At 40.5% G+C, this 19,046-nt stretch overlaps 1 protein-coding gene across 1 annotated transcript; it reads left to right on the forward strand.

The window, feature by feature from the left end:
* The first annotated feature begins 1,137 nt into the window (after positions 1-1,137).
* On the forward strand, positions 1,138-17,412 carry CTCFL (CCCTC-binding factor like). Its single transcript, XM_030232870.2, has 9 exons — positions 1,138-4,620; positions 5,660-5,867; positions 7,454-7,624; positions 8,308-8,441; positions 10,100-10,220; positions 11,456-11,605; positions 12,281-12,441; positions 13,213-13,333; positions 14,509-17,412. Exons 1-9 carry the CDS (start codon positions 4,474-4,476, stop codon positions 14,634-14,636), a joined length of 1,341 nt encoding a protein of 446 aa, XP_030088730.2. The 5' UTR covers positions 1,138-4,473; the 3' UTR covers positions 14,637-17,412.
* The last annotated feature ends 1,634 nt before the right edge of the window (positions 17,413-19,046 follow it).

Below are 19,046 nucleotides of genomic sequence, written 5' to 3' on the forward strand. Positions count from 1 at the left end.
CCCATATCTATTAGGTCTTGGTTTTTTGTCATGTTATAAAATTATAATTATTTACAGTATGGAGCAGGATTTTAAGAGCATAGACAATACCTGAAAGCATTAAGTCTTTTAACTGAGTAGGAGTTGCTTTTGTTCTGCTGCAAGAATCACTTATATTTACAGAAGTTAATTGTCTCCTCCAAGTCAAGATGAGTGTTGGAGAGAGAGCAAAGCCTGGCTTTCCCCGTGCCTTAGGCATAACCCGAATTTAGCTGATCCTGAATGAACAGCACAGGCCAAGCACTGTGCCCTGAGACAGCTCTGCAGCTCTGCTCTCCCTCCTCTTTGCTTGGGAAATGGTAATTTATAGCCTGCCTAGACACTAGTCAATCAATACCCTCCAGCATGATTTCCATCTGGCTTTGCTTTGCTGTGCTCCCATCTTCTCTCTGCTTTGGGGAGTCAGCAAGGAAACAAGTAGGACTGTATGTTCTGATGTTCCTGGTCTGAGGTCTGACTAGTTTTTTATATGACTGTAGCAGTAGGGAGCAGAGAATTGTGTTCTTTGGGGCAGGCAAGAAATCCAAGTCAGATCTAAATCCCAAGTGATGTCTGCTAAAATGAACTGTAGTTTCCATCTCTGAACCAGAGGTCTGGGGGAAAAAATAAAAAATAAATAATATTCTTCTTTCCAAGTGATCAAACTGTGTATTTTCTCCTGAGAATATTCCAGGCCAGCACTGAAGCACTGACTTAATTCTGAATCTGCAAGATTCAGTTGCTTAGAACAGCATCAAAAAGAACATAACTTTTTATCTCACTCATTAGCTGATGTGCTTTCTTTATTTATTTTTTTTAAATTAAGGTTTCTGGTGGTCTCTGAAGAAATGCTTCATATTTGGGAAAGTGGGACACCAAAGGAACAAGGAGCACCAAAAAATACAGCAAAAAGACTTCAACCATTTAGTGACAGCTTCAAGACCCGAGCAACATTTAAAGGAGCCAGATGAATTAGAAGATTGTAAAAGTATCTCCGCGTTCTCAGAAGCAGGTGATGGCGTGAAGGAGGTTATCTGGTGCTGTCATTATTAAGAGGGGCAATATCTCACTGCAAAAGAGGTGCTGAAGGTAGTGATTGTCCCTGGGGTGGGAGGGAAGGGGAGGCGTGCGTGTTTGCAGCGCGGCGCTAAGGCACACACACCGCTGACAGGTGCGGCGCGAACGCGACACATGCTGGGAAACAAAAGTGAGACATTGGGGGAAAGTGAAAATGGAAAACTTTCCAGATGCCAGGTGGAAAATGATATTAAAGCTGTCAAAATAAGTCACAACAAAGACTGGGTTTTCTCCTAGACTAACAGGAGTCATGTTCTGAAGAAGAATGGAGGTTTCAGCTACAAGGCAGAGTGTCATAAATGAAACAATTATGAGCACTGGAGGTTAAATTTGAACCTATTTGTTTTGGGGTTTTTTGCTTTGCTCTCTTTATTTTTCATTTTTCTCTTTCAAGTGCACTGCAGCATTCCTGATTTATTCTACAGTTTGTGGACAGGTCAAAAATGTGTAAATAAATCCCACTGTCATTGCTTCACATAGTTATCTATTCTGGGCCTAATTCCAAGCCCTGTTAAATTGATGGCATTGGAGGACTGCAGTTTAGAACCTGTGATGGAGGTGCAAAGCATCACCAGAGAGGATGGATAAAAAGCCTCTGCAGCCATCCAAAGTGAGTTTCTGAAACACAGTAAAGGAAGCAAACCTTGAACTACATTCAAGGTCAAATATGCTTTATGTATATGGTAATGGAGTTTCAAAAAAATCAGCTCCACCTAACACACATTAAACATCTTAAATATTATAAAAGACATTATTCAGATTGACAACTGTCAATCTGAACAGATAACCCAGTATTTTTCTTTAAAAAATCAGCTGCACTGTTTATACTTGAGTGAAAAACTGCAGATCAGAACAAAGTTTCTTAGTGCAGTCAAGGAAATTTACTCTGCTGATTGAGGATTTTACTTGTCCATGCACTGTTAGATTCTTATCAGTAATTTATCTGCAATTTTGTGGCTGAATTTTGTTTCTTTTTGTAATGTTACTTTAGCACAAGAAAATGTGCCTATGTTAAATTCCTTTTGCTCTTTTGAAATACTCCTAACAAACAATAATTCATTTTGAATGTTTACCCCCCCAAAGTATAATTATGACTTAAAATATAAAATACATCTCTATCCTTTCGTGACAGACTTTTCATGCAGGCTGTTGATGTGTTAGAAGGAACCAGACTCCCAGAGGAGTGGGTAGAAGCTTGATCGCAGCTAGAGATAGACAATGCAGCAGCAGTAACTGGAGACTGTTCACACAACACACCATAATGGCCATTATGGAGCTGTTAACCTCTAGTGTGTCAAAACCTACTCAGAAACTGGCTGAATTCGTAAATTGCTGATCCAAGTAGTTCCTTTAAATTCAGCAAAACATGAACTGAAGGGCTATTCTGCATTTGAGCTGTAAATCCTTGGAAATATCGGTTAATAATGGAAATAATGACAGACCTTTACTGTAGCTGCATGGATGGTGCTGGTATTAATAATGCAAAAGTGCAAGGCAGGACAGCTCTTAGAAGTTGATGACTGCTGAAGTGCAGAAAACCTCATTAAAACAACCTAAAGGATGGTGTACTATTATAACAACTTTTTTCCTACAGTGCCCTTCAACTATCATAATTGCACAGTATACAGAGCAACTTGAAAAGATTTAGAAATGTGTAAGAAGTAAAATCTCTGGCCACAGTTACTGGCAGCCTAATTATGTGAATATATTGTGTACTCTGCATCCTGTTCTTTAGTTTTGAGAGCCTGTGGATTTGTGGATGATGAATAATGTGGTGTCTAACCAAAAATCAGCACTAAATTGCTGGAATAGATATTCAGCCTTAAATAATTGCTTTGGATTTGTGTTGATTCCAAGCAGTAGAATAGTTATGACTAAGCTGCAGTTGTTAAATGTAAACATGTTGTATTATTTTTGCATTTAAGATTTTACAGAACCTGTGGATAGGAGTGGCTGTTGTCAAGGGTGTTTTTGGGATTTTCAGTTGATGCCTCTGAGGATGAGATCTGATAACCTCACCTCATCTGAGGGTAGTGGTGTGGGCTGCTGTTCGTGCTACAGATATTTCACAAATGCCAGTTGTACTGGGTTACTGCCACAGATAAGGAAAGCCACCACTTGGTTTGGGGCTTTGATTAGTGTTTGGTAATTCAGTTTAACAGGATCCGGACCACATTGGGCTGCAGTCTCTGTGCTATGTACTGTACCCTGCAATGCACAGAGCTAATATTTAGAGGTAAAGCTCCAAATCTATCATCTGCACTGACATATAATAGAGTATTCAAAGTAAGTGGGTTTTATAAAATGTTTGATGGCTGGAAATTACTAGTCTAGAAGGGTACACAAGATTAAATGTTAAGTCACTCAAATTGTGCAAGTTTACCTCAAAGACATTTTCACAATGCCTTTGGAGAAAGAGGCATTTCAACTTGTTCTCACTGAATAACCAATCCTGGCCTAAGGTACAGTGTAACGATGCTTAAACATCGCTCCAGTGCCTCTGCAAAGCCACTTGAGCCAATTTTGTACAACACTTCAGCGGCGGCAGCACCAGGCGGCCCTTGAGCGGCACTCAGCCCCGCGCTCCCGGCTGGAGGCTTTCCGCCGCAGAAACACCGCAAGTCCTTCAGATATTTCCCAAGTGGAGAAGCCCATTGAGCTCAGCCCCTCGGTCTGCAGCCGAGTGGGAGCAGAAGGTTAAAGGCCTACAATTAAGGCCCAGATATCTTCATCTTTGCCAGCTCAGAGGGTGAGAAAACGGCAGCTGCCCTGACAGCACTTGCCATGCATGGGGACCGAGGAGCACCGGGCACCTGGAGCATCGCGAGGGAAACCTCCGCAGGGTCGGGGCTTTGTGTTTTGTAGGGAATTAACAGGTGAGAAGCGGCTGTTCCCCAAAGCTGCTACCCACGAGTGGGCTCCAGCCGCTGCTGAGGGAGCGGCACAGGGGGGCAGAGGCGGCCATGCCGAGGTGCACGGCCGGTGCTGAGCCCCTTCCCTGCCGCCTCCCCTCGAGGGACAGCCGGGCCCTGGCCCCACAGCCCGGGGGGACCCGGCTCCCCGCGGGGGGACCGCCCGCAGTGGCCGAGAGCGGCCTTGGAGCCCCGGGCGAGGAGCAGGGCTGGGGCTGGTCCGAACGCCCGTGCTTTGCCCTCGTGTTGAACCTCGAGCAGGAGCGCTGTGCAGAGCGGGGCCCTCGGGCTGCAGCGGGAAGGGAGGCGAGGCCGGGCTGAGCCGAGCGGGGAGCGCAGTGCGTCCCGCAGGGCCCTGATCGGTGTCCCGGGAGGGGCAGAAGGCCGAGCCTGCGGCCGGTGTGTGTGCGGGGAGCCCGCAGGGCCCTGCCGGGCCGGGGGCTGGGTGCTCTGCCTGCCCCCGGGCATGGCCCTGGGCCGGTCGGACAGCATCTGCGGGCTCCGTGGGTCGGAGCTGGCGCAGACCCATACACTGCGAGAAGAAGGGCAAAGAAAGAGTGCGGGAAGCAAGGTGAGAGAGAAACCACTAGACACGCTCCTGATGGAGGTACAAGTTCAGGATAAAGTGGAATTAGAGATGTGCTGTTCCCTGTTAGCTTCCACTGTCACACTGATTTGGTTCTGAATTAAGCATTAATATAATTTATTTGGCTTAAGTATTCAGTCCCCTGTACATCTCTTTATAATTTCATCTTATTTTTTAAAGGACAAACTAGAAGTTTAGACTTTCTAGATTCAGAGAATATTCTGAGTTGGAAGAGACCCAGATTATCAAGAAGATATGGAGATGATATTTAACTGGTGAAATTTGGACAAGTTTTTAATTTAGTTCATCAGTTTGCTACTATTTGGTTTGATAGCCTCCATCACTTTAATGATATTACAGACTTTCCCTTTTTCTCCTTAATTCAATTAGTTCAATCCTGCAGCCATTGTTAAAGCTGGTTATGTAATATGGTCCCATTTGAAATGAATTCTGTTAAAAAGGACATGCAAACACTGCTGTTTTGTTCTGTGCTAGCTATTATATTGGTTTTACAATTAAAAACTATGCTTTTTTTCTTATAAAATTGATGCATCGCTAGATTCATTCCGAGGTAGGTCATATTGCCTTATTTGAGTCTAGCTAATGCAAGAAGTATCACAGACTGGTTCATTGGTATATGACAGAGAAGGCATTACAATTAGCCTGCAAAAGTCCTAAATTTATTGAAAAACAGAGCACACTTCTCATTTCCTGTTAAAAGTACTGAAATGAAATTTTAATTATTTTCTTTAAAAATAAAGATAGGTGTTTCTATGTTCTCAGTGCTGCTATCTTAAAATGATGCTCTGAAATTTTATGTAAAATTTTGAAGAGGGAGGGCATAATTTTAGTAATTATTCTTACTTAATTGTAACTTACCAGTTAAACTGCTGAATGCAAATTTTGTCCATCACATGTAAGACTGAAAATCAGAATGAATTGGTGGTTTGCATTTTGTTGACTGCTCAGTTGATTTGCCTTTAACTGAGAAAGTTGTAAAACACATTCTTTTTTAAAATAGGTTGGCAGAGATAAGGATGCCATTGCATTTGAAAATAACATCCAGCAACTGAGTCCATCTGAAGAGGGGGAAGGAAAGGAAGTTTTTTCCACTGTTGGGGAAACAAAGAGTCAGAGCTGCAAAGGGGGTGATGATTTGTCAGACTTACTCAATGAAAATAAAGAGCAGGAATATCCAACTGCATCAGAACAAACAGTTGTAAGAAATCTCAAGAATCTAAAATTTGAGGCTTGTGCTCCAAATCAGGAAAAAGGTAAAAAGTTAATAATCTTTGTAGTTAATTTTTAGATAAGGCATGTTAAGTAAGATTTTGAACTGAGGTTGAAGTTTTGCATTAAATATTCACAGTGGTAATTGTTTAGATTGGGTTAAGTAACATTCTGTGGAAATTTGGAAGAAGAAATAATACCTTCAGCCCTAAGTGCTCAAAGATCTTGTTCAGGCTGATGTCATCTGCCTTGTGTTCAGGAGAGACATTTTGGATGGCATTTAGAAATTAATGGTCTTTTGAAGAGTGTGTGGTGGTTGAAACCTCCAGGGAGATTTTAAAGTTAATATTGTATAAGTGCCTTTGAATAAACCTAGTAATTTATTTAGTGTCTTGATCCACTCATTCAGCTTCAAAATGTGCTGGTTTGAGGGTTTATGGTTGAGCTTAGAGTGGTTCCACATTGCCAGCAGAGGGTGGTGGGCACTTATCAATCAATACCAGTCAGCAAAGCCTTTCCCAGAGCCTAAATAAGAGTAACAGAAAATGGCTGATTTAAGATGTTAGAAACCTAAAAGTATGTTACAGAAGTTAAGGACTGAATCAGAAGAGAACAGATAAGCATCTGTTTCCCTAGAAACTGTGTGTGTACTGTAAAAATTGGATGACATCAATGATGTTGAGTCTGTAAATGTGTGTGCTGTATCTGAGTTAAGGTATCTTGGCTGGGGTTCTCTGTGGATGCTGTACAAATTGTTAATGTCCCCCGTTTCAGTTACAGCCTTTATAGGAAGCACATTTGAGCAGTTTTAACAAAGCTAACAATGTTCCTTTGTGTGGGCATGAATCCACAATGAATAAATGACAATAAAGTGGTTTTGTTTGCTTTTGCTGAAGTGGAGTGTTATCTGCACATCTCTGTGTGGTATGAAGCATTGTATAAAATGCATTTTGGTCTCAGCATGAAAATCATTACAGAGAGCACACTTGGGAGCTGAGACAACTGTTCTGGAAGACTCTTCCAATATGATGTATTTGCCATTTCACAGTTTCAGACCTTCTTCATAACTAAAAGTGTTGCACATTTAATCTTAACTTGTTACTCTCAAAAGAAATTCATTACTCTTGTGCCCTGAACTTTATTCTATGACTTCTCCGAAGAGGTGACTTCTTCCCCTCAAATTCAACCAGTAATTTTAAAGAGGCTTTCACATCATGATTTTTTTATAAGCACTTTACAGATTCAGGAGAACCAGAAAGCTGGGAATAGCTTAACCTACCATTTCTAAAATGTTTGCATAAATTTACTTAGTGCTAATTGCACAGTTGTTATCAAGATGTTTGTTGCACAGTAAGTCTTAAGATGGTACTTAGAGAGGAAATCTCATCCTGTCTTGGTGATGAGGGCAAGGGTAGGAGTTAGGTTTCCTGGGATTAGATTCTAACCTGTATCACCAATAATTAACACAATTTTGGGGGCAAATCACTTAAGTCTGAATGAATCCTTTGATGTAGAAGTTTGAAGTAGTTTTACCCAGACTAGAGGGACTCTTTAGAAATCGGTACAATTTTTTAAGAAATGGTCAGTATTTTTTGGCATGTGCAGTATAAATGTGTCTTTGTTCCAACAGGAGAAAAGAAAAGTTTCAACTGTTTCTTCTGCACATTCACCTCAGTCAAGTTATCAAGTCTTAGGCATCATTTGAAAACCCACTCGGATGAGAAACGTCACGTGTGTCACCTCTGCCCGAAGGCCTTCCGTACAGCAGCTCTGCTGCATAACCATGTCAACACTCACACAGGTACCTAAGGCTTGAAAGTACTGTGGTACATGCTGTCCTCAGAGCTGAATCAGCAGGCAAGTGGCTCTGCCTTAGAGCTGTGTTCTGTGATCATTTTATGCTCAGAAATTCCTCTGATTTTCTGTGGCGTTCCGCACTGAAAAGACACGGTTTGTAGTTGGAACTCTGTGTGTGTCTATTTGTTTATTTTGCTAAGTATCATTCTAACAATTCTTGTCAGCTGAACAGTGACTTCAGCTGGGCTTCATTCCTACATGCAGAATAGAATTTTCTGTGATGTTTTCATTTAGCTATATAAACATGTGAAGCAAAGTGATAAATTGTGTTTATAATAAACTTACTGTGTACATATATATGGAAGAAATTCTCTACTGGGAGGGTGGTGAGGCACTGGCACAGGCTGCCCAGAGAAGCTGTGGCTGCCCCATCCCTGGAAGTGTCCAGGGCCAGCTTGACCAAGGCTTGGAGCAACCTGGGACAGTGGAAGGTGTCCCTGCCCATGGCAGGGGGTAGAACAAAATGAGCTTTAAGATCCATTCCAACCGAAATCATTCTATGATTTATTGTATGTAAAAAATCAGAATATCAGAAACGGTTTTATTAAAAAATTTTGCATGTTGATTGAAGGCAGACAAATCAAATTGCTGTGGTGCTGAATAAAAGTCTCCCATGTGTTGTGGTAGGGAACAAACCCCATAAATGCAGTGAGTGTGACACAGCCTTTGTGACCCGAGGGGAGCTTGCACGACACAGGAGGTACAAGCACACTTTGGAGAAGCCTTTCAAGTGCACAATATGTGAATACTCCAGTGTAGAAGTAAGTACAGCCTTACTGAAACTTTTGGGAGGGTATGAAAGTTTTCACATGCCAGGATTTTAATGTACAAACAATTTTTGCCCAGATTTTTAACCATGAAAATTCCAGGCCCTGCTGATGGCCTTGGACACACTGATGGATTGTGTTTATCTGTATGGTGCTGCAGTGTTACTGCAAGGTGGCTGATGCCTACAACTTTGTGGTGCCATGCATTTATTTCATTACATTTCATTTCATTGCATTACATTTCATTTCATTACATTGCATTACATTTCATTTGTGTGCACATCTTTTCATCCCCATCATCCTGCAAAAAAGCAGCAAGTAACTTGAATTCCTGAAAACCTTACTTTGTCCATGTAGTATTTGCAAATGTGTTGCTCCAAATTGATAATCATACAATAATTTAGGGTTTTTTAAATAAGTTTCATTATAAGAGCTTTTTCTCTTTTTTTTATGCTAAAATTGGTGCTAGGCAATATGTTTGAGTGATTTTGGTCCTACAAAAGCATTTTTGGTCCTCCTTTCCACTACATTCCATGTACTGTAGGACAATACTAGCTAAAGTCTAAAAGGAAGTTCTTGTATTGTGTTCATATACTTGATGATGTAAGGGTTTTTTCCAGGACTAGAATTTTCTTCATCAGGAATAAAATCCCTTAGAGTCTGCTTAAGGGTACACTTGGAAATTGCAATTGAATTTCGTGCACACACTTTTAGATGTGCACCTGTGATTGAATCACTGTCACAGTTTAGTGGATGTTCAATATCTGAATTTGTGCTGTGTCCAGATCTAAAGCTGTAAGCAATCCTGAACTTTATTCCATGCACCTTATCTTAATAATTAGACTTTTGATAGCTTGCATCTTTAAAAAGCCTGACAGCTGATACTAAATTACCCCATTCTTTCCCTTGTTTCAGTAAGGAGCTATTCAGCATTCACTGCTGTTACAGAACTCACATTCTTGTAAGCTTTACCTGAATGAAGAAAGCTGAAAGAGCTCTCCAGCACTGCCATGCAAATTATTTGACTTTTGTGTATCAAAGGCTGGCAGTCATATTTAATTTTATTTAAGTGAATAGTAGTGTAGATTTGAAGGAATCTAGCAGTGAGTTCATTAATTGTGTTCATAAATAGAGGAACTGAACATTTGATAACTCCTAATCACATACCTACAATATTTATGTAGAACATATCAGAAAAATAGCATAAAAAAGTAGAATTGAATTAAACTTTGTAACTAAGGTGCTTCATTGGGACTTGAAGGTGAATAGACTCTGGATAATGAGTTTGGTTTCCATTTGTTTTCCTGAGTGTTTTCAAAGAATACTATGTTTGGTATATCCAAGTAGCCTGATAGTAGTAGGTATCCTCTTTTTAATATTTTATCTTTTTTGTTCTTGTTATAAAATTTCCCATTTTGCTAATGTGGACACTAAACATGAAAGTAAGATAATATGGGGAAAGAGTGCAGAGGTGTCCTAAAGCCACAACAGGCTGATTGTGCAGGGGGAAACACAGATGTGAGGGTGCTAATTCTGGGATTAATACAATGTTTTACATTGCAGTAGGTGCAGCATGTAGAATAACTTATATTTTAATTGAATGCATCTCTAATGTAGATGTTACTGTAGAAAATGTCTCATTTCTGTCTGAGGCCAGCAAGATGAGGCGCCACGTTCGCTCGCACACGGGAGAGCGGCCCTACCCCTGCCACCTGTGCAGCTATGCCAGCAAAGATGCCTACAAACTGAAAAGGCACATGTTAACTCACACAGGTAGGATTCTGGGCTAGTGATAAAGTCCAGGGCCTCAGCTCCTTAATGTTCATAGAGCAATTGTATTTCAGCCTCAAAATTAGCCCTTTTTTAGTTTGTGATTTGGAGTAAAAGCATGTTCTCTTTCAGTGTTCTGGATTTGGCAGTTGGAAGCCCAGTAGTTAGTCTTGCTGCTCCTCCTAAACTTCTTTTATATCAGAGATATATTTCGTTTTCTGTGGATCAAGTTGTCACTTTTATTCCTCAATTAGTTGATTTTACATGGAGAGGTATCTGAGAGATTTTTAACTGTCTGTTCAGAACATGGATATTGTTGTGACCCCAGATTGCCAGCAATTAATTTGGTCAACAAAGAATTAAATTGCTTTAATATTGAAAGCAGTGTGTTCTTGTTATAGCTCTGTAACATGCAAGTCATCTCAGAGGCAGTGGGTATCAATGCTGTACTTCAGGGTTAACTTGGCTCAATTTTGATATGTAATTTGTGCTCTGATTAATGTTTTAGGTTGAATCAGAGTGTGACAGCGTGGTTTGAATCAAATTTTCCAAATATCCCCACTTGTCACGCATTGGTTCATATCTTGAGACAGTTTGGTGCAATTAAATTGAATTATTTTTTTATGAGAGTCAACCACAAGAGTCCAACTGGAAGAGTTCAAGAGTCTTACCCACTCCTGGCAGGGACTTCTTCCACAGAACCAGTCTGGAGTTGGTTCAAAGCTGTGCCAGTTGCCAGTGTTGATGTAATTTTTAGTGGTAGTCACACCTGATGTGGCTTTTTGGGGAGGAAAGGCAAGAAAATAATTTCCTAATTTCCCCATCCACCATTATCAATGGCTGATGGTGTGTCACTCTTACCGTGATGTTTTACTGCTGGTGACTTTCTCTCCTTGCATATTTGAAGATAATTCTGCATTTTTGTACATGAAGTATTCAGTGAAGAATAGATGACAATTTAAAATAATTCCTGATTCCTAGTTTAGAATTATATGTAAGGCTTTATGCGTCAGCAGTTTGACTTGTGGACTCAGAAAGCCAAGATTTTGTGTTGCAATCAGTTATGTAAACTTCTGGAGACTTGTTTGGCCTTTTGTGCACTGTCAGCTAATATTAACTTTTGGTTGATCTGCAGACTGTTGCTGTTAGAACATGGATGTTGAATTCTGTGGGAATTTGGATTTGTGCTAAATAAGTAGAGTTTCTAAGCATATCTTATTTTAATTTCTTTTTAATAGGTGAAAAACGCTATGAATGTTATGTTTGCCAAGCCAGATTCACTCAGAGCGGTACCATGAAAATCCACGTGTTACAGAAACATGGAGAAAATGTGCCAAAACACCAATGTCCACATTGTAGCACTTTCCTTTCCCGAAAAAGTGACTTGGGTGAGTGCAGAGGAAAACACTGACAACAAAATGTAGAGATAAGTAGAGGTGAAATCTCTTAATTTTCACAAAATTTCAGCAAATATGTTATAGCTGACTTCATATTATCACAGAATATTTTAAGTAAAATGCATTTGTACTTTTACAGGTAAATTTCTCCTGCAAGGAGATGTGGTGACATCTTGTGGTTGATGTTTTAATTTGTTTAAAATGCAAAGTAGCAAATATTTAGCTTTTTCTGTTTTATTATTTGCTTGATACCTGTGGCACTGTGACCCTTTGTTTTTCCAGAAGAAGAGTTGGTGGCAATAGAGCTGACCAGTAACAACCAACCCTATACAGAGTTTTAGGTTTCCAGAAATACATGAAAATTCTGTGTTAAAACTGGATTTTTTTGAAGCATTTGATTTGTTAAACGATTTCCACTGAAATCACTGAGATTCAGGCTTATAACAGCTTGATTTCTTTGGGAAGTTACAACATCTTTCTGCAGCTTTTGTTTAATCTTAAACTGATTTGTCTATTTTACCCTGCCGCAGAGGGCATGGAAGGTTCTTTTTTGCTTTCCTCTACAAGATTTGCATTTCCCAGGGCTATACACAGCCCAGCTCTTGTTCAAAACTCTGAAAATAAAAACCTTGCAGTTAAAATGAGTTGTTTGGAACAACTGCCCAGGTGTCCACCTGAGGAATCTGCATTCCTACATGGAAGAGGCAGTGAAGTGCAGGGACTGCGAGGCAGCTTTCCACGAGCGCTACGCCTTCCTTCAGCACAGGAGGACTCACAGGAGGGAGAAAAGCTGCAGGTGTGCCCAGTGCAGCTGCACATGCAACCAGGTATTTCAGTTCCTGGGAAAATACTGCTCACTCTGGTGGTGGTGCTGTGAGACACAGTTGGCTTTGGGGTTACCTTAAGAAAATAAAAACTTTTGTGACTGCAGTCCGACTAAAATTGGGTAGTGATGCTTATTTCCAGGGTAAATCTTTCACAAATTGAAACTGATAGGCTGGAAGGATGAGTCTGTCTTCTTGGTAAGTCTTTGGTATGTGGATTGCTTAGAATTATAAAGTAAGAGCAGTCACTTTCAGGGGTGTTGTGATGAGGAACAAAATGTAGCATTTGAGCCTGAAATGTGATTTTCAGTGGTGATGCAGAATAAATTCAGTCAGAACTGAAAAATTTATTTTAAAGAGTACTTTTAGGATAGCTAGAACCCGTTCAGCAAGGAAAGTAAGAAATTATTATTCACTTCAAAATGAAATGCAATGAGAACATATTCTCATTTTGGCTTAATTGTGCACACTTTAAAGTAAATGTGACCCTTTTTCCACGTACAGATTTTACATGTGAAACTTTATTGCTTATCCAGGAAGCAGAAAATGATAAATTTTATTTTATACCCACCAAATGGCAATGTTCTTTTAAAGCAGAATTTTAATATATATTTTGGAAAATCTTCAGGAGTTTTATGGAAGTTGTTAAGTCAGTCAGTCTTCCACTTAGTGTTCCAGAATTTGTCTGTCAGAGCCATATTTGCTTTGTGTCTGTTAAATTGCTTACATAGATTAAGATTTGATTGATAGATTTGTTCTTCATTATGCTAACAGAGTAATATGCGCAAGCATGCTAAAAATTGTGGATTGGAGAGGGCAAAAACTGCTACACCCAGAAAAGGAAGCAAAGGCAAAAATAAAATCCATGAGAACCCGAAGCGTGCTAAGCCAGAAGGTAATCAGTGACTAAGTTAGGATTTAATCATGTAAATTAGAATAAGACTAAAAGGCTAAGGCATTGAATCTTCCCTGCTGCTTAATTGCTGTTTCACAGTCAAGGTAATAATGGAAGAATACTTAAGAATAGGCTTTATTGTGTGTCAGAAATTCTTGTCATGTGAGTTGGGTCTCTGCACAGGTACCATCCTGGGCTGTTCCCTGCTCCTAAACTCCCTCTTCAGCAATGCTTTCAGATGATCTTTGTGGAGTAAGAGGCAAGAATGGAGATACACCTTAGGCCTAGGTGTTCCTAAACCTCACCCTTTGTATCAGATTGTATCTGCACTGAGAGAAGATTTGATGTGGTGAGAGGAAGAAATGTTGGAGCTTTTCTGAATCTAATGAATATATATCAGCAGCTGAGTTTACATTAGCATTGACACTTCTGTTTTCACTGGTGAGGCTGTAATGGTATGGTTAGAGAGAAGTGTTACAGCTGCAGTGTTTGTGTTTTTGCAGTAATTAGATTTTGCTGCTTATTAATGTTTTCCTACATGCAAACAATTTCTTTTTGATATCTTGTAAATACCTTCATCTGAAAGCTTGATTTTCTAGGGCTGTGATAATGTATCTTCAGATGTTGTTCATGCAAATATTCAGTTCATTAATTGACTCACACAAAACCTAGAAATTTCTTTTCTTCTGTGCTGTTCCAGAAGGTTTTTCCCCAAAACTGACATTTACAAGTGTTTAAATATATCACTGTCCACTTGCACAACTTGAAGGGGCCAGTGGGATCCTCAGTGTGGCTTTGCAGATGATGACTGTGAGACTGGGGCTGTCACTGATTTGCTAATAATTAAAAAAGAAAAAGCATGCCTATGATAATTAAATTTCCAGTTAAAAAAATGCTTAGTTTTCCTCTGATGAGAATACCAAACTCAGTAACATGGCTTGTAATGTAATATTCAACAGAAGATAAATTCATTCCCCAAGTAAAGTGCAAGATATAAAGATGTGCTGTAGTTACATATTGGCAGCATTTTCTCCACTAAATGAAATTGCATACTTGTTAAATTTATTGAAATATTTACTTGTCTTCGAAATTTATTGAAAATTAAGTATTGAAATTTATTGAATTTTACTTGTCTTTCTGGTTAATCATCCCAATATTTAATTTTTTTTTCAAAGTTGCCCAGAAATTATTCCCAGATGACTCTGCTGTGAAAAATGAACATTGTGCCAGTGAGATTGTTCCTGTTTTAGATGGGACAGAAACAGAAACTCCAAGGGAACACAGAACAGAAGCCACTCGTTAAATGGATCCTCAGCATGATGGACAAATAATGCACAAACAGACTGGTCTTCCTTGTTCTCAGTAGTTGTAACTGAGCAGCCCAAAGTGTGGAACTACCTCCAGTTAGAAGGGTGGAAAAGATGCAGGTTGGAAGCTGTTGAAGCCCTGCTGTGCTCATGTTTCTTCTTGCTGCAGTTTCTACCCTAAGACCTAAACACCATTGCAAAGTGTGAAAGTTAGAGGCAACTTTCACCTGGTTTGTTACATACAGGTAATAACAGAGTGGCAAAAATCAGCTGATTTCAGAGTTATTTATTAAAGAATAGATTGGTTGTTTCCCCTTACATTTGTGTTTTTCCAGCTTTACTCACAGGATTGCAGACTGATCTGAGGCAAGTTTATCCCTCAGTGTCACTGAGAGCTGCCTGAATTTCAGTGTCTGTAATTTGCTGAGGTGAGCAGATGAAAGGTGATGATTTTTTAGTACAAGGTACATTTACTAAATCTCCTTTCTGCAAACACTTTAGTTTCTAATCGAATTCATGATGCAATAGAATGCATGACACAATTCTGTGGAAAAGCACCATTTTTTTGCCTCATACTGCTGGTAATTAGAAACTAATCTTTTGTCTGAGTTTTTCTCAGCTCTCTGGGGAAACAGAACTGCATGACAAAAATGAAGCAGGAGCAGGGTGGCAGAGAAGTCTGGAAGACCCCACATTCTGGGAATGTGGAACCTTCTGTGACCTTATGATGACTCTTTTTTGAATGCAGGTGGGATCTGTTTTCTTTAACCAGCCTTGCAAGTGTTCCCTTGTAAGTTTGTGATCCTCCATTTAGCACCAGATCCAAACCACACCCACGACTTGGATTTTAATTAGATCTTCAAGAAAGCACAACTGTGTTATTTAGGAAAGTTCATGTTTATGGTATACTTAAAAATCAGAAAATAAGTATCAAATACAAATATCTAACTTTCCTTAGGTTATAAGAACTGCTGGGTTTAACTCTTAATAATTACTAGAGTCATTACTGTAAATACTATTAATTTTTATGATTCATTACAATGATCACAATTGCCATTTATGCACTGTTCACACTTTTTTTTATAATTTATAATTTATACTTGTAAGCCTCATAAAATCTTAAATACTTTTTAAATATTCATCTTTAATGCTGCTATTCTTATGTTACATTTCATTATAAATAATTACCAGCATAACTAACAAATATTAATAATATTAGGTCATGTACCAACTGAAATGAATTGGAATGCCAAACCCTCATCCCAATTTCAAGATTAACATCTGTGTATAACTTTATTATGGTGTGGAATTTGACCAGCATGAAATGGTTTGGGTTTGCAGGCTGGGCAGGCTGTGGTTGCAGGTTCTGCTGGTGTGGTCAGGGACAGAATTCCTGTGCTGTGCACCCCAGGTGAGCTGCAGGCTCACAGCAACTGCAACTTTTAACATTTTTTACTTTGAAAAATGAAACAATGAAACTTCAAGTTTTTGCCAGTTAGTTTATTCACATAGCAGCACCTTTATCCTGTACTTGGTGACATGTCTGCATGTTCTAGGTAACTTCTTTAATTCAGCAGCTGCTCTGTGACCCAAAGCAGTGCCAGGAGCTTTGTGCCACCAGTGTCCCCAGTATCTCTGTGCTCAGTGAGCAGATAAGGGAGGATGTTGGGATTAGCAGGAGATAATTGCAGTCTTAAATAAATAATCCCAATTATAGAGACCACACCAAAGGCTTCACCAAGACCTTCATCAATCATCTCAGTCAAGCACATGAACAGGAATTACCACTGTGGTAACAGAAACCTCAGTCATTTTGTAGCAAACCCTGAAAAGTCAGAGGACTTGAATTCATTCACATTCCTTATTGATTCTGTCCCTCCATTACAGATCTGTTACTTCAGTGTTTATAAGGTTTCATATTGATTGCTCTGTGTCTGTTTTCATGCTGGTAAAATTTCAGGAAGTTCATTTGTTCTTACAAGTGACAGGACTGAAGAATACTTTTGTTCATTGTAATCGCTTAAATAATATTGTTAACTTTATTCTTGTTGAGCTGTTTCCATTTGTGTTATAAATTCTAAGCAGCAGATTGCTTGGTTAAAATTAATTTTAGAAGTTGTTTAAATTCCTTGATCAATTTGCTGAATATATATTGTTCATTTGAATTGTTAATAACAAAGCTGACTCATTCTGTGCTGACATCTAAAAATCAGACTACATAGAGTGGAATGTAGTAATAAAAGATATTTTTATCTCTGAACTTTCAAATCATTATTTCAGTAGTTAGAAGTTATGAATGTGTCATTTTGGAAATCAAGAAAGAATGCTTTGACCTCCTCAGGAACCATTCCTAGTGGCCTTATGCTTTTTAACAGCAGTGATTGTTCTTCGTGATTAAGAGTTTGCATAACTATGCAAATGCAAATATTTGCATCACTATTCCGATTTATATTTTACAAAGATAATTTGATTTCATTATATTACTCACATATTTTGGACCAGTAGATATGTATCAATATCTTTGAAAGCAATGCATATTCTGAACAGATGCCAAATTGAAAATATTTTAATTTACTAATTGTGGAGGAGTTGTTAAATACACAGGAATTATTCATGTCTGAAACAGATAATACTGGAGTGTTCTGTAGCATTATGTAACAGTGTTCTGAGATAATTCAGTTATTTGGGAAAGAAGAGGAAACTTGCATTCCAAGTTTCCTCTGCCAGCTGAAATTGACTATGCTTTAAATAGTTAATGTGTGAGGAAATACAGTTTTGCACAGACCCTGCTGATAAAATGCAGAGAAAGAGTAAAACCAGGCCTTTGGATACATTTTTTTTACTATTTAGGCTCTATAATAAAACAGAGTTTACACAAGAGTAGCTTCAATGATGCTGAAATGTGACGTGACCTTGTGGAAGTGATGGGTCAATTCGAATGAATTACATCCTGAAATTTGGAAAAATTGACCTCAGAAGAATCCTGGACAAAAGAAGAAGGAGCCGAGACTGAAAGTTGCCTCTGGTGTTCCTGCAGGAGCTCCTGTCGGAGTTCAGAGACAGTGCTGGTCCGGGATCGGTCCCTCCCGGCCGTGGTCATTCCCGGGTCCGGGATCGGTCCCTCCCGGCCGTGGTCATTCCCGGGTCCGGGATCGGTCCTTCCCGGCCGTGGTCATTCCCGGGTCCGGGATCGGTCCCTCCCGGCCGTGGTCATCCCCGGGTCCGGGATCGGTCCCTCCCGGCCGTGGTCACTCCCGGGTCCGGGATCGGTCCCTCCTGGCCGTGGTCACTCCCGGGTCCGGGATCGGTCCCTCCCGGCCGTGGTCACTCCCGGGTCCGGGATCGGTCACTCCCGGCCGTGGTCATTCCCGGGTCCGGGATCGGTCATTCCTGGCCGTGGTCACTCCCGGGTCCGGGATCGGTCCTCCCGGCCGTGGTCATTCCCGGGTCCGGGATCGGTCCTTCCCGGCCGTGGTCATTCCCGGGTCCGGGATCGGTCCCTCCCGGCCGTGGTCATTCCCGGCGCTGCCCGCAGGTGGCAGCACGGGGCCGCGGGAGCTCCGGGGACGCCGCTCCGAGGTGCTGGAATCGCTGCCTCAGTTTCCCTCGGCCCCGTCCCTCCATCGCTTTGGCCTTGTCCAGGCGACACCAAAAGAGCTTTTTCTGTCCCTTAGCAGGTTCCTAAGTCCTAATGTCACTACCAAGCGGTGTCACCCCAACCAGGAGAGAGGATGGGGAGTGTGCTGCTGCCTTGTGTTCTGCTGAAGCCCAGCTGGGATGGTGGGATGGGCTGGGGCTGCCTTGTTGTGCCTGGAACTGGAATTTTTCCCGGTGGGACTGGCAGAGGCTGAGCTGGTCCCTGCACGTTCAGGGACTGTGACAGCCCTTCAGCCCTGCTCGTGCCTTCGCTGTGTTTGTGTTTCCCTCTGGCTGAGCTGGCTCCATGGAAGGTGGCACCAGTGCAAGGCAGGTGCAGGGAGCCTGCACTAGAGCATGTTAATACATTTTCCGTTGCTGATAAATCTTTTTTACATACCAAGAAAGTTACTGTTGATAATTTAAGCAGCTTATCTAAGAAATCTTTACTTAAAGAGATGTTAGGGCTTTTAACAAGGAACACGTTTGTTAGGTAAATTTTAAAAGTGGGCACAGGCCATGAGGAGTGACCTGGCCCTTTGATAAAGGAGGAGCTTGTCAAGTCCAGTAGATTTCTTTGATAGATTCTCCAAGGTAAGTGTTGACACAATGTGGAAATGGTGCACAGTCAGCATCACCACAAGGACTGGGACTTCTCATGCTGTGATGTAACATTTTGCCATGAGATGGTCTTTACTCACTGTCTAAGCATTATTCTTGTACACTATACACGGAAATTATGGATTTCCAGCTGATTTCCATTTTTGTGA

Source organism: Serinus canaria, chromosome 20 (genome assembly GCF_022539315.1).
Source record: "Serinus canaria isolate serCan28SL12 chromosome 20, serCan2020, whole genome shotgun sequence".
Lineage (NCBI taxonomy): Eukaryota > Metazoa > Chordata > Aves > Passeriformes > Fringillidae > Serinus > Serinus canaria.